The sequence below is a fragment of the Staurois parvus genome, unplaced genomic scaffold (genome assembly GCF_062004578.1).
Source record: "Staurois parvus isolate SC_StPar_1 unplaced genomic scaffold, SC_StPar_1.0 ptg000423l, whole genome shotgun sequence".
Classification (NCBI taxonomy): domain Eukaryota; kingdom Metazoa; phylum Chordata; class Amphibia; order Anura; family Ranidae; genus Staurois; species Staurois parvus.
Genome location: NW_028318219.1, coordinates 3,184,432 through 3,200,312, shown reverse-complemented (window position 1 = coordinate 3,200,312; position 15,881 = coordinate 3,184,432). Strand labels below are relative to the sequence as shown.

Below are 15,881 nucleotides of genomic sequence, written 5' to 3'. Positions count from 1 at the left end.
AACAGAAATCCAAGCACAATACTACATACAGACATCCCAGCTCACCACCACATCACAAAACTCAGGTCAAAATTAAGTATAAACAATTTGTAACAGATAAAACTTGCACAGCCAATAAAGTTTAATGCTCCCAGAAGTCAAGGCTCCTTGTCAATACTGCACAAGGAACGGTCATTCTCTAATTTTCCAACCTGCATTAGAAAAATACCAGCAAGCATTTTATTGGTCGATGAGGGAAATACATCTCAGTTTTCTAATGTTCTTGATCTCTCTGGCTCCCTTTGGAATGATGCTGCTATTTGTCCTTACAAGATCTCTCTTTTTCCCCTACAGGTGGTGTCAGCGTGGCTGCGCCTCGATCCGTCTCCATGAGGAGTAGAAAAAGATGCTGCAGCCTGAGCTGGGAGCTCCGCTCCTCCTACTGCTCCTGAGTCTCACCTCCCCCGGGGCCCCGCTACTGTCATCTCTACGTGTCGGTAAGTGCCTGTGACATATTTACTTTATAAACTGCTACTAATATCAGCCAGCTGCACATCGTCTGCTCTTCTTCCGACAGCTTCTTTCTGTATCATAAGGAATAATTTAATTTTTTTTTGGTAGTGCAGTGATTGCTGCCAACTGTCTATGTTTTGGTGGGAAAAGTCCTCTTTTGGAATCAAATAACTGGGGGATGGCTAAAAGGGGTGCAGAGGGTGCAAAGGTTCCTGAGTTCTTGAGGTCACTGGGTCAACATGTAAGTGCAGCTTCCCCGCATACTATACTGATTTCCTCTTCCTTACCAGTCACTTTTTTTGTTCTGTTTTCTGTTTTTTGAGCCTTTTGCAGTCAAACAAAAAAAAAAAAACATTAAACCTGGTTTTATAATTAAACAGCTTGACATAGCTATTAATGTTTTTTGAAATAGGGAGGTTTTTTTTTCTAAGAGGGTCGTGTGGCTTTTGTGTATCTCTACTAAGTGTACTTATATTTTCTACTATATATAGCCACAGTTTGTAGACATTTGACCATCACACCTACATATATAGCCAAGAGTATCAGGATACTCCTCCAAATTATTGAGTTCAGATGTTTTCGATAACAGGTACTAGTAGTGATTCACCATTAAAAGACATTTTAGACGATTGTGCACTTCCAACCTTGTGGGAATAGTTTGGGAAAGGTCATTTCTTGTTTGAGCATGACTGTATGCCTGTCCACAAAGCCACCTTCATAAAAATATGGTTTCATGGGTTTGGTGTGGAGAACATGGAGTGGCCTGCACAGAGACCTGACCTCAATTCTAATGAACACCTTTGGGAAGAACTGGAACGCTGACTGTGAGCCAGGTCTTCACATCCACCATCAGTCTGACCTCACAAATGCCCTTTTTACTGCATAGGCACACATGCCTCAATACTTTTCTTTTAAAATAAAAGTTTCCCAAACTATATGAGCCAATGTTTTTATTGTGCTATAAAAAGGTGCTGTAAGGTGACTGAACATTTCTTACCTCAATGCAAGAAGCTCCCAGGAGTCTACATTTCAAGGCTGTCATCCTTACACTTGCCTAACTACTGGGTCATTGACACGGAACTCACTAGGTACTGAAGGAGGTTCCTCAGCTTAAGAGGAAGAAAACAACTGGTCACTTTGAAGTCTGACAGTTGCAATCCTGCCATCTTTCTGATCACACACTGTCTTTTAGTTTTTTTGAGATAACATAACATTATTAAATGACATTGTACATAGTTTAGAGCGGAGTTTCTCAACCAGGGTTCTATAGAAATTTAGGGTTCCTCCAAAGGTTTGCTAGGGGTTCATTAAGCAATGACCAATTTCTGCCTCTCAGATAAGTTCCCACTGACACCATTGATCTTTTTTAGCTTTGTGCAATGGAGTAATTCTTCCCAATGACCATCACACTAATGTACCATGAGTTGTAGATATAGTAGATTTAGCAGGGGTTCGCTGAAACCGGAAAGTTATTTCAAGGGTTTTTCTGAGTTGAAAAGCTTGAGAAAGGCTGGTTTAGAGGAATGTAAGTAATTTCAGAACTCTATTAGTTGACAATTTTATGCAGGTTCAGGAAATGATAGGCAGTGTGTGAAGTGACAAAACAGAAAATTTCAGACTTTGGGGGACCTCTTACCTCTTTAAGAATAGGTATATTTTTAAACAATCTTAAAGTGATGCAAAATCTTATTTTTAAAAAAATAACAAATATGTTATGCTTACCTGCTCTTTGCAGTGGTTTTGCACAGAGGAGCCCCAGTCCTCTTCTTTTTGGGTACCCCACCAGCGCATCTGGCTCCCCCCTATCGTGTGCTCCCATTGAGAGCCACTTCCTATGGGGGCACTGGTGTGTGCTCGCTCTAATGCCCTGTTCACTGTGTGATTGACAGCAGCAGGAGCCAATGGGTCCTGCTGCTGTCTCTCAGCCAATAAAGAGAGAGAGACCTGGGGGATACTCTGCTCTTTGGCACATTGGTGGATCGAGACTAGGCTCAAGTAAGTACTAGGAGGGCTAGGGGGTGGGGAGCTGCATACAGAAGGTCTTTAGCTTCACGCATAGAGTGCATGAAGCTAAAAATCCTTCAGCCTGTAGAACCACTTTAAGCTGACCATAGATGGATCTAAATTTGGATGGTTTAGCAGGGACCAGTTGAATTTCAATCCATGTATGGCCATTCCCCATTCCACAGAAGTCAATCATTAGATTGAGTTCTGTCGAACTGTAATGTTGGCAAACTTTCCTTGATGGCTGCAGCTGCTGATCAGTTTATTCCTCTATCCACCCCAATTTGTGTTATTTGATTAGCCTTCTGGGTAATTGAAAGAAAAAAAAAAAGAGTCATCTATGACCAGCCTAACAAGTTTAGCTTTGATTACCTTCCCCATACTGCAAAATCCATTTTTACATACATTAGATCAGTACATGTCATGACCCAATGTAAGAGCTCCTCCGAGATGGCACTTCTAATGGGTCTAAGGGAAAAGCCATCTACTTGCAAGCCCACAGGAAGATGTTTTTTCTATTAAGACCTATTAAGGACACATGCACATTTTTAAATGAACTAGTATAGGGCTCTATGAACGCATAAAAATAAAGCTAGTAGTGTTAGTCACATTCAGTTGAACCTGTTCTGTAATGTTGAAGATCTTCTTACCTTCTCTAAGCCCAGTATTCACATAGACAACACCAACATCTTAATTCAGTTACCATTGAATGTGTAGATTGTCCAAGAACAGGATAGAGGTGTGAAAGTTGTGCAACCACCCTGTTCTAGTTATACAATTCCATCCTTGGTGTCAGGAAGCCTGCATAGATTTTAATTCCTCAATTTACATGAGGTAAAGGCATGAATCGTTGTCAGATCATTGGTGTAGAGATGTTAAAACAGCACTACAGTATATGTGGGTGATGACAGATGATGTCAAAGGCCCCCACAGTTGTAATTAGGGATGCACTGAAATTTCGGTGGAAAAACAACCTTTTCGGCTGTTGGCTGAAATGAAAAAAAAAGCACAGGTGTTGAAAAAACCCCGCCCCTAGCCTCCGCCCGCCCGCTGTCACTACCACCCCTCACCACCACTGGCCGCCGCTTGGTAGTTCTCAGCCTTACCTGAGAAATCATAAATCCGGCGCTGGGCATAGAGATGAGTGATCTATATGCCCTTGGAGGACCGGAGCGATGTCACTTCTGGCTAATTCTGGACAATTTTTTTTATTTAAAGCACTGGATCAATGCTTTTTTTTAATCTAATGCTTTACATTGCAGAGGAGAGATGTGGGGTCATATTGACCCCACATCTCTCCATAAAGAGGACCTGTCACTAATTATTTCTATCACAAGGGATGCATGCATTCCTTGTGATAAGAATAAAAGTGATTACATTTTTTTTTAAAGGGACAGTGCAACATTTTGTTTAAATAAATAAATAATAAAAAAACAAGTTTAAAGTGCCCCCATCCCCCTGTGCTTGCACCTAGTGGTGAACGCATATGTAGGCCATGCCCACATATGTAAAAGGTGTTCAAACCACACACATGAGGTATCTCCACGAACATCAGAGCAAGAGCAATAATTCTCGCACTAGACCTCCTCTGTAACTTTACACTACTAACCTGTAGAAATTTTTAAAGCATCACCCATGGAGATTTTTGAGTACTGCAGTTTCATGCCATTCCACGAGCGTGCTCAATTTTAAAGCGTGACATGTTTTGTATCTATTTACTCGCCGTAACATCCTCTTCCATATTTTACAAAAAAATGTGGGTATATATTGTTTTTTTTGTTTTTTTTAATCAGTGTATTTTTTTCAAAAAAATATATATTCATTTTTAAAAACTGTGCATTTCGGTTTTGGTTTTCAGCCAAGTGCATTTTGAATGTTTGTTTTTGGTTTCGGCACCAGAATTTTCATTTCAGTGCACCACTAGTTGTAATGTAATCTCTACACTGGCATATTGACAACAATTTCTACCTTTAGCTTTGTAAATCGAGGAATTAGGGCCTATGCAGAAGTCATGGCACCATGGATGGGATTATGTAACTAGAACAGAGTGGTTTCATAACTTTTACACTTTCCATCTTGTTTTTGGACAATCACCTTCACATTTCATATTGATTGGATTAAAGTGGTAGTGAAGCTTGGAAAAAAAAAAGGTTTTCCCCCTGCCATGCAATATCATAATGTATTTGTATGCACTGGATAATAGCACATTATAAAAAACTTACCTTAACCACTTGCCGCCCTGCCACTGTATAAATACGGCGGCAGGGCGGCACGGGCAGGCAAAACCACGTTTTAAAACGTATGTTTTGTAAACAGATAGGGGGCGCGAGGCGCGCCGCCGCCCTATCTGTCCCACCGATCACCGCCGCGGATGTCAGTCGCCGGGTCACAGCCGGTCCTTACCAGCTGTTTCCCGGTGATTGGCGGCAAACAGTGACAGACAGCACAGCTGCAGTAGCTCTGCTGTCTGTCACTTCCCTGACAGCTCAAGGACGAGCTGATCGAGAAAGAAGAGTTTCTCTCTCTCGATCAGCAGTGTCCCGTGCAGCACCCCCCCCCGCCCCCCTAGTAAAACACTCCCCTCACTCAGATAACCCTTCCCTGCAAAATAAAGTTAATCCCTTCCTCCCCAGTGCCATTAGTATAGAGTCAGTGGTTTTTTTTTTGCACTGATCACTGTATTAGTATTTTTGGAGATGTCAGTGACCCCAAGTCAGTACCCCCCAATGTCAGAATGTCCGCCATAAGTCGCTGGTCACTGCCATAATTCGCTGATCGCCGCCATTATTAGTATAAAAAAAAAAACTAAAAATCCCAGTATCTTTCTCGCCATTTGTAAACGCTATAACTTTCACGTAAACCAATTAATTTACACGTATTGTTTTTTTTTTATAGCGCAAAAAATAAAAACCGCACAGGTGATCAAATACCACCGAAAGAAAGCTCAATTTGTGGGAAAAAAAAGGATGTAAATTTAATTTATGTACCGTATTGCATGACCGCGCAATTGTCCGTTAAACTAGCGCAGCGCTGTATAGCAGAAAAATGGCGTAAATTGCAGTATTTAGACCATAGTTTGTAGACGCTATGACTTCCACACAAAGCAATCAATATACACTCATTGGGATTTTTTTTACCAAAAACATGTAGCAGAATACATTTTGGCTTAAATTTATAACCAACTTTGAGTTTACTATATATTTTTTATAGCTGAAAGTAAAAAATATTGTTTTTCTTCAAAATTTTTGGCTTTTTCTGTTTATAGCGTGAAAAATAAAAGCGCACAGATGATCAAATACCACCGAAAGAAAGCTCTATTTGTGTGAAAAAAAGGACGTAAATTTCGTTTGGGTGCAGCATTGCATGACCGCGCAATTATCAGTTGAATTAGTGCAGCGCCGAGTAGCAAAAAGAGGCGTGGTCATTAAGGGGGGTAAATCCTCTGGAGCTCAAGTGGTTAAAATAAAGTTCTCCGGTGGCGTGTTGTCACAGCTGACAGGGCTTCCATCTTCACTTGGTCTTCCTTTCCGGGTCGCAATGATGTCACCCCAGCGCATGCGTGCGGAAACCCTGGGCATTTGCCATTTCTTCAGAGCACATGCGCCGGTGACATCACCGGCTGCTGCCTGATGGAATATCTCCTTAACGTTACACGTTTCAGAGATATTTATTTTACCTACAGATAAACTTTGTTATCAGCTTACCTGTAGGTAAAAATCAAAAACAAGTTAACTAGCACTTTAAGGTGTTGGTGCTACCTGTATGGAATTAAATGCTGGGGTATCTTCATGATGCTCATTAGAAGTGGCTTGGAAAAGCATCTTCAAAATATAAAACAAGTCCAGTTGATTGTGACTAACTACTGACTATGCCATGACCTGCATAAATGAGAACCTTCAAAGAATACATGAAAGCTTTTTTGATTCAGTATTGATGATCCATCAGTTTTTTTCTTGTTTTTATTTTATTCCACCCCCTAAGCCTCCCTGTTGGTCAATAAGGCTGCCAATTAGGCTAATAAGGAGGCTCAGTAGGTGGAAAGGAGTTGGCCAAGCTTGCTTTTTAAAAGTTGAGTCACAATTTACATATAACTTCATCTGCCTCTATCTCTAGATCCAAAGATCCTTTTTTACATGCTGTTTTCACTGACAGTAACCTCTGCTAATTCATGTTCTCATCATATTTTCAGTTGAAATAGCCCAGACTAACTTCAAAACAGATTTTTTTTCATAGAAAAAGAACATTTGAATGTGCAGCACTTTATTAATTACATAAAGCATGATGTTTCCACTGGGTCTCTTGGTTTTAAATTAAGATTACCAACTGACAATGTAGTTGCTGTGAGTGCAGACATTTTGGACTAATATGAAAGGATCGCTGTACTCTGTAAATTGCTGCCTAATATGTCAACGCTCTATGACTACAAATAAAATACATTTTGAATAATTATCTGCAGAGGTTAGACACAAAAGCTTCTGACTCTATGCAGCTTTGATATAGAGCCTGGACTTCATAAAACAGTGAAATATACTGTTTAAATACATACAGAGTATGGAAGCTGTTTTACCTGCCAAAGGATTTGTATTTTTTCCCAGTTCTATTATTACCTTAGCCCTGCTGGACTGCAAAGCTAGGTTGGCAACCTTATTTTTTTGTACTGCAGTTAAGCATTGAGCCTGGTCACCTCCCTGCCCCCAGCCTGTAACTAGACATTAAAAGAGCAGCATATAGATTAGGTCATCTTCTTTCTTCTTCTGTCAGTTTGTTCATTGTCATCACATGTGCTCATCAGCAGAGTGTGATTGGCTATTAAGGCTGCCCCTCCCTTTTGCAGCTTTAACAGTTGTCATGAATTGGGAATCCACTGCCACTAGGGGCAGAGTGACCGACCAGAACTTGTTGGTGGTGAAAGCCATGGGTTAAACACGTGAGCAGGTTTCAGCATGGTGTGCCGGCAGCAGAGATCCCATAGAGGCCAAATAATATGAACTAAATATTGTAAACGTTTGAACAAAGTACAACCTGGCCCAGTGGGTGCACACAGCCTCCCCTGGCAACTTTCAGGATACACAGCAATGATTCGGTAGCTTGAACAATGCTGACAGCTTCTACAACAAGGAGCAGAAATTCAGCCTGGCTGGTGCAACCCAAATGGAAGGCTTCCTTAGTGGAGATAGTGTAGTCCCTACACTTTCCATACTCCTCCAGAACCATTCCCTGCCTCTAAATGCTGTCCCTAACAGAAGGGGGACCTGTCCCTATAATACCCACTTCCTGAATGTGCGCCAATTCAGAGGGTCAGCTTAACTAAGCTCTGCCCTCACCTAACATGGCTGTGGAGGTCACATAGGGCCCAGCGTCCAACTGGACAGCTGCGGCCAAGTGACTAAGGAAATCATAGAGGACCTAAGTTCTCCACAACGCCCTTCCTCTTCTGCATTGCCGTTTTGCTCAGCACCACCTACAGTGGGGAGCAGGAGCGGACTGACCATTCGAATATTCGGGCACTGCATGATGGCCTGGGGTCAGTAGGGGGCCCCATGAAACCCAGGTGGTTATCATCCAATTTACATGAGCAGGCTTCAACGGTGATCAGGAGACAGTCCTTTGCCAAGCTGGAGCAGTAGAATTACTGGTCATCAAGTAACACAGGAGTACAAGCAAAAGTGAATGGACATGAAACACAGGCTGGGAGTGCACGGGTGCTGATAAGGAGAGGCTGGTTGGGACTCACAGGGAAACATACTGGTGCAGAGAATCAAGTCATGTCATTGAGTGCAGATGGAGACACAGTGGTGAGAAAAGACTAGATGCTGGCAGTGCATGGGGTCACAGCAACAGGTTACTGGTCAGGGAACACAGGCTCATAGGAGCAGGTGCAAGGAAACAAGGCTGGAGTACAGAAGGCTGGATGCAAGCTAGAAACCAAAGAAAACGGAGATTGCTGGGGTCACTCAGACACACAGGAGTTGGGTAAAGACTGGGCAGACATTGAGAACACAAGGGGTGATAGAGACAACTCTGGGAGGCACTGGGAAACATTAGAAGATATGCAAAGAAACTCAGGGGGAACAGCTGCTAGTGTGTGAATGTGTTGCTTGAACAATCTGCACACTAGCCCTATAAGACAGCATACTGTCTAGAAGTCATCACACACCTTTTTTTGTTTTTCCCCCCGAAATGTATGTAGCAGATTTAAATTTACTGTAAATTTAGGTAAGCTTTGATCAGTAAGCCAATCTCACAAGCAGGAAATTACATTTCTGGGTACATTCTGTACACTGTACACCTCTAGGTTGCCATATTGCTTTGAATTTTACAGAAAACTACAGCAGCTTCAGGTTGAAAATGAAAGTTCATTTTTTAATAACAATAAATGAATACTAAAGAGTATTATTATTATTTTTTTCTGCTTTAAAATAAAAAAGAGGTTATACCAGGGGCGGACTGACAACTCATGGGGCCCCTGGGCAATAGGGCATCATGGGGCCCCTGTGTCCTTGCCCAAACTCAAAAAACCCTATGAAAAAGGTACCAGGGGCATCTCATGGGGCCCCCTACTGACCCCGGGCCCTCGGGCAGTGCCCGAGTTTCCAAATGGTCAGTCCACCCCTGGGTTATACTTACCTTCTCTTTTGGAGTCCCCCGCTGGCTCTGGCTACTCCTTCTTCCTCCAGGTGCCCCCTCAGCAAGCCCTGTGTTAAGGGGGCACCCGTGTGGACACCCATGTGGGCCATAGACACACACAGTGCTGGTAAGCCATGCCCCCAATCCTTCCTCACAGTTGTTTGACTTTCAGTTGCAAGAGCAGTGCTGCAGAGGGACAGCGCTGGATTGGTGAGAGGATCTAGGTAAGTGTTTGGGGACATGGGGGTGGAAACAACTTGTTGGGATTTTTTTACCTTAACCATTTCCCCGGGTGGACGTCATATGGTGTCCTGGTAGTGATGTGGTTATATCGGGATGACGCCTGCATCTGCAGGTATCATCCTGGTATCATAATTTAAAGCAGCTGATGCCCTTTAAAGTAGAAGTGATTCAAGTGGCTGAACAGCCACTCAATAACTTCTGCAGGCGGCGGAAGGGGGGAGCCCCTTCCACCACTGTCATCTTCCAGGGGCTCTCCCATCTGATCAGGAGCCTGGGACCAATCTGACCGGCAGCATCTGCAGTAGAGAACAGAGAGGAACTGACATTTTTCCTCTCTCTCGGTGACCCCAGAAACCGGAGGTGACGAGGATATTGTCACTTCTGGTTTTGGCTCTTTGTTTACTTTGTAGTTAGGAACCAGAAAAGCAGCTGATCAGATCGATCTGTGTCTGATCAGCTGCATTGGCCAGAGGAGAGATCTGTGGTCTAATAGACCTACAATTTCTGTTATAGGGACAACCCAAAATTTAGGATTTTCTTTTTTTTCTTACTTTTTTTTTTTTTTAAATCAGATTATATTTATTAAAAAAAAATTCCCTTTTTTCCCATGAAAATAAAAGACATATATACAAATAACAATCAAAAAGACACAACTTAAATAATACATAGAAAACAGCATACCCTCCCATCACACCACAGATCCATTAAAAGAAATTATAAAGAATAAACTACAAAAAGTACATATCAGTTACATGGTTTCTAAATGACAAAAAAAAACCTCTAACCAGCATTTCCATATATGTTCAAATTTAAACATGGCATTGTTTCACGTATGCAATACCCTTATTCAAGTATTGAACCCAATCAGATAATATAGGGGGAGAGACTGAAACCCATTTAACAATGATCATTCTTTGGGCAATACTAGCACATTATGACAGTTTTACCCAAAAACGAAACCCTCCAGCGGTGCACTGTCACCGCTGTAGGCGCTTCCATCTTCACCTGGTCTTCCTTCTGGGTTTGTGGACTTCGGCAGTATGAGTAGCCGAGCTACGATGATGTCACTCCTGCGCATGCACATAGGAGTCACTGTTGACGGCACAGAGCTCTGAAGGAATGGTATGGTATGCTATTCCTTCAGAATGGTAATGTCATCAGCTGCTTCTACAGTAAATATCTCCTAAACAGTGCAAGTTTAGGAGGTATTTACTGTACTTATATGTAAGCCTTATGATAGGCTTACCTATAGGTAAAAATCAACCAAGGAAGTTTTCTCCAACTTTAAGAGAAAGACCTGTTACATTACAATTTGGATAACTTCTGTCCACTATTGTTTAAGCTTCGGACAGACCCACAGCAGGTGAATCAGGTCTCCCTGCCATTGACCACGTCTGTTACAGCAAGATTCTTGCCATAAATCTATACTACAAAGAAAATGTGGAGTCCGATATACTTGATAGATAATAAACTGTTGCATTAACTGATATAGGGGAAAGGAGAGACAAGAGGGAGCCTTTGCAGAACCTGGTCCCAGACTTCATCAGGAATTTGACCTAGCTCTTGTTCCCATTTCTGTTTACATGGATCTGAATGTCTGAACAAAAATTTAGATAAAAGTTACTCGTAAATTTCTGAAATGAGGCCCTTTGAATCACGCATCCCAAAAATTTTATCAAATAACAGAGTATCTGCATTTGAGAAGCTAAGGGAGCCATTTTGATTTGAAGATACTGATAGAAAAACCTTTTATCTAAAGAAAATTCTAACTGCAATGGCTGAAATGATTTGGAAAACGGATTTTCACATAGATGGGAAATTGTTAGAATGCCACTTCTGGCCCAAGCATGAAGCCCCCACAACAACAACAAGGGGTAAACCTGGTATAACCAATAATACCAAGTAACTCCTTCGCAGATGCCCAGACACGTCCTATCAAACAAACAGTAGGGAGCTGTAATGTAGATTTGAGATATGATGAACACTCCAAGGCATACTGTGGAAATATCCCTTTATACACCCCTTTAATCCATTTGTAAGAGATTTTTTGGAGGAGCAGCTTTCCCAACCGTTCAAATGTTGGAGTTGTGTTGCCAATAAGTACAACCATGGATATGGTACTGCCAGGCCTCCCATATCCCTGGAGTATGGAAGGAGTTCTAGTCTAATCCTTAGTGGTTTCCTCTTCCAAATAAAATCTCTAAAGATAACAGACAAAAGTTTAAAAAATGTAAGGGGGATCCAACATAGGGAGTTAAGTAATATATATAATAGTTGAGACATCCAAATCATCTTAATCAAATTGTTATGTCCCACCATAGAGATTGGTAACTTACTGTACACCAGCATGTAAGCTGCAACCTGAAACGTGAAATCAATGGAACCAGGTTAAGGGTAATACAATCAACTATTTAGGAGAGATCATAATACCCAAATATTTAAACTGAGAAACAACCTTAATATGGGAGAATGGACTTGTTAAGGTTACTGGAAGGGGATCTGGAGGAAGAAGAGAAGACTTCTCCCAATTAATTTTTAATCCTGAAAAAACTCCAAGTTCAGCAATCAGGGACATAGCCTGGTGGGGGGAGGATTGTGTATCAGAGAGAAAGAGGAGCATGTCGTTCGCAAAGAGAGTAAGCTTTTCCTCCTTCTGAGCTCTACAAAACCTAACAACTCTAGTGGTCTGGTGCAGTAAATATGCCAATGGTTCAATACCAACCGCAAAAAAAAAGGGGCGACACGGGGCACCCTTGCCTTTTTCCCTTACTGTAACAAACAAATAAGGAGAAAAAAGACCATTTGCATGAGCCAAAACCTGTGGTTTAGCATAAAAAAGACAAAGCCAAGAAAGCAAATTCTTACCAAACCCAAATTTCTCAAGAACTGCCCAATTGTACTCCCATTCTATGCTGTCAAATGCCTTAGAGGCATCAATAGCAAGAAGGGCTCTATTCCCCAGGGAATCTGTTGGGATTTGCATATTGAAAAAAACAAGTCTAATATTAACTGCAGATACCATATAGACCACGCTTGGGCTGTGCAAGCAATAAACTTTGTGACAATAAATAAATGTTTGGTGATATAAAAAAAACATAACTTATACTGGTAATATAAATCAGTCCCAGTATGTGAATAAAGTGCAATGGTGCTCAGTCCTTGCTTGTGAACTCCATATTAAGGTGAGGGGTGCTTCATTGTGCTCAGACTGGTGCCCTACATGGATTTGCACTCACCTTCATCCCATGACCACCTCTCTCTAGGATGGTCAAATGTGTTTTTGGGACTATTCCAGTATGCAATGTGGTAATAATAACCGATGTTCTTTCATAAACCTTAAGCAGCGTTGCTAATGGTAACCGGTAATCCTCCACAGGGGTTATATCAATATCGCAAATCTTCCTCTCCTCCACAGGCAGTATTCAAGTATTCAGCATTACAATAAAAACAAAAGCGGACATCCCATAGTGTAAAACCGTAAAAGCTTTAATGGTGGGGACAGACTATAAAAATGCAACTCGCAAAAAAAGTGCCCAAAGCCTTTTCACTTAATATTAACTTAATATTTCACTTAATATTAATTGCAGTAGACAACGTAGGTATAAAATCTGTCTAATCAGAATGTATAATACTAGTTTTCATCTGATTCAATCCATTGGCAAGAGTTTTAGCTAGTATTTTATTATCGACTGAAAGAAGAGAAATGGGGCGATGCAAATCAAGTGTCGTAGAGTCTTTATCTTTCTTAGAGATCATCACTATTGTGGCATTATACATAGAGTCAGGAAGATAACCTAACCTGGATGCCTCATTAAAAATCTGAAGGAGAAACGGCAGAAGCGTATCCCCATATTAATTGTAAATTTCAAATGGCAAGCCATCACGGCCTGGAGACTTACAATTAGGGAAACTTGCCACGGCCAACTTCAACTTCTGGAGCGTCAAAGGAGAGTCAAGGTGTGCCTTATCCTCGCTACTAAAATATGGCATATTAATATGATCCAGGAATGATTGTAAATCACCAGGGGCATATTTCAGATTGGATGTAAATAACTCAGTATAAAAATTATACAGAATACTAATAATATCGGAAGAAGTAGTATAAATATGCCTTGTATTGTCTCAAAAACCTCCAGTATGAATATCTGATTGCTGAGATTGGGCTTTTCTCAGGATTTTCTTTTACTTTCACGTTCATTGATAATGATAAACAGGACAAATGGGGAGGGTGAATCTCCCTAACAGGGGCACAGACAGCAATAAAAACCTGACATATTCTAATCCCTCTCTGCTCTATCCAAAACTAAAAAAAAGCTTTGCTTTTAGTTATAAGTTATCGTAGGTAAAAATATTTTTGACTTTGGAACCACTTTAAATTACATGGCATGTGCAGTAATTGTATATAACAGGGGTCTCTAAACTTTCTAAGCAAAGGGCTAGTTTACTGTCCTTCAGGTTTGGGGGGGCTGGACTGGCCAGTGGGAGTAGAAAATGCCTTGGCATCAGTGGATCATCATTGGTTTTAATTGGAGGAATAGTGTCCCCTTGGTGATATCAGTGAGAAGAATAGTGCCCTATTGATGGTGTCAGTAGGGGGAATGGTGCTCCATCATTGGTGTCAAATGGTGGAATTGCGCTCCAAGGGCCAGTGGGCAGCAGTTTGGAGACCACTGGTATATGATATATTATTTTGTTAATTTGCTATATTTTTTCACGAGGTGGAGTTATTCTTTAAATAAAAAAACCCACAAAAATAGCTGTATTACACAGCTATAAAAAATAGCTAATTTTCCATAGCTGAATACTTGGCATGTTTTAGAAATTAGGAAAAAACTAATTATAGTCTTTGCTCTTCAATATTTTTCTTGTTTTACATTTCAAAGATTTGTTTTAAAGATAACATCTGCTGAAAACTATTTTTCTGTACACACGTGACAGACTTTGTAAATGGTCTTGCCCAGTGGTCACACCAGGCCGTGCCAGATATAAGTGACGGCCAGCTTGTCCTTTTCCAATCCCTGGTGATTCATCCACAGTACCAGATGGAACTGCTTAAAAAGATTATTAGTACATATGTACTTCCAGAAGTCCATCTGATGAATTTCTAAGCTTAGCGTTTGTTGGACCCTTTTCCTTTTCTGTGGATTTAAAGTGTTAAAAAAAGTGCTCCCCTCCCTCATTAGGAATATTGATTATTCTGGAAGATATTTATTCTCTGGTCATTGGTGCGGGGGCAGAAGTCTCATATATCACTCATCCTGCCAAATATCTAATTCTTTCACCGCTGACCTCAGTCTGTGGTTGTGCAGACAGGAGGGTTGTGCACGTGTCATGGTGTAGTCAGTGTTTACATCACAAAACATGATGGATCATCCAATCTGGTCAACAATACATCAACCTGAATCCATGTGATCCTGCACAATGCGGACATCTGTAGCTCAAACCTGCTGACAAAAGGCACTTTGGTGCGGAGGAATCAGGGAGATCAACAACAAAATACTGTATATCAATTTCATTTGGCATCTAATTGTCTTTTACGTTTGCTTTGTCTAGCCACCTCTAGATACTTTCCTACAGATTCAGCAGCTATTTTCTTCCAGTTGGCACAGTGCCTAGGGTCTATTTTTTAAAGAAGTATGAAAAGGGGAACAAATTCAAAAGCATGTCTCAAGACCACCCCCTATCACAAGAGCAATTGTGAAGAAGGTTTTGCTGAGATGCCCAATGTCCATGGCCTTGCTGAGGTTCCAAAAGACCCAGGGAACATCTGGGCACCCAACTTAAGGGAAACAGTGTGAACATGGCTCATGTTGTTTTCTAGTTTCTCTTTTTGCTCTTTTTATTTGTTCTTTCTACCAGTGTCTCTTTCCTAGTACCATGTGCATTGCTCTCTCCTAAGTAAAGAGACAGTATATCTGCTGAAAGATTGTAATACACTTTCTGCCCATCACTAGATGCTGAACTGAACTCAGGGATGCCTATGTGTCTGTTACACATAAAGCTACACTTCTCTAGACCAGCGTTTCTCAACCTTTTTCATTCAAGGTACTCTTTAAAATTCTGCATCATCTCAAAGCACCCTTTAGAATTCTGCACAAGCTCAAGGCACCCTTTAAGATTCAGCACTGTCTTGAGGCAGCTTTTAAAATTCTGCCCAATCTTGAGGCACCCATTACAAAATGTAAAAAATCGAGATGAATAGTTTTACAGAACGCAGCCACATCTGTACATGTAGGACACTCAATATTAGAGGTTATTTATTCTTCCAAAGCAAATAAATCTTTGCACACTGGTACTTACTAGTATGCCGTTGTTTCTCTTCTCCCTCAGTTTCTCTCTCTCACTCAGCTAATTTGACCCCAGTGATGACAAAGAGGGGGCAAGCAAGGATGCTGTGCAGGTGCCCAATGTCCTTCTTATCAACTGATGACATCATTGGTTTGTTGCCGACAGCTGGAAAGTTGTAATTGTGTGCAATAGAAAATCTGTGGCTTTGTGTAACTAAAAGGTAGGCT

General features: G+C 41.2%; 1 protein-coding gene across 3 annotated transcripts in view; it reads left to right on the top strand.

The window, feature by feature from the left end:
* The window catches only part of GRIK5 (glutamate ionotropic receptor kainate type subunit 5), a 535,332-nt gene that overhangs the window by 211,409 nt on the left and 308,042 nt on the right, over positions 1 to 15,881 (top strand). For all 3 annotated transcript variants that reach the window (XM_089687354.1, XM_089687353.1, XM_089687352.1), the window contains one exon: positions 334 to 476. In XM_089687354.1, the coding sequence (XP_089543480.1) occupies positions 386 to 476 (91 nt within the window). In that variant the 5' untranslated portion in view covers positions 334 to 385. The remainder of the gene's footprint in view (positions 1 to 333; positions 477 to 15,881) is intronic.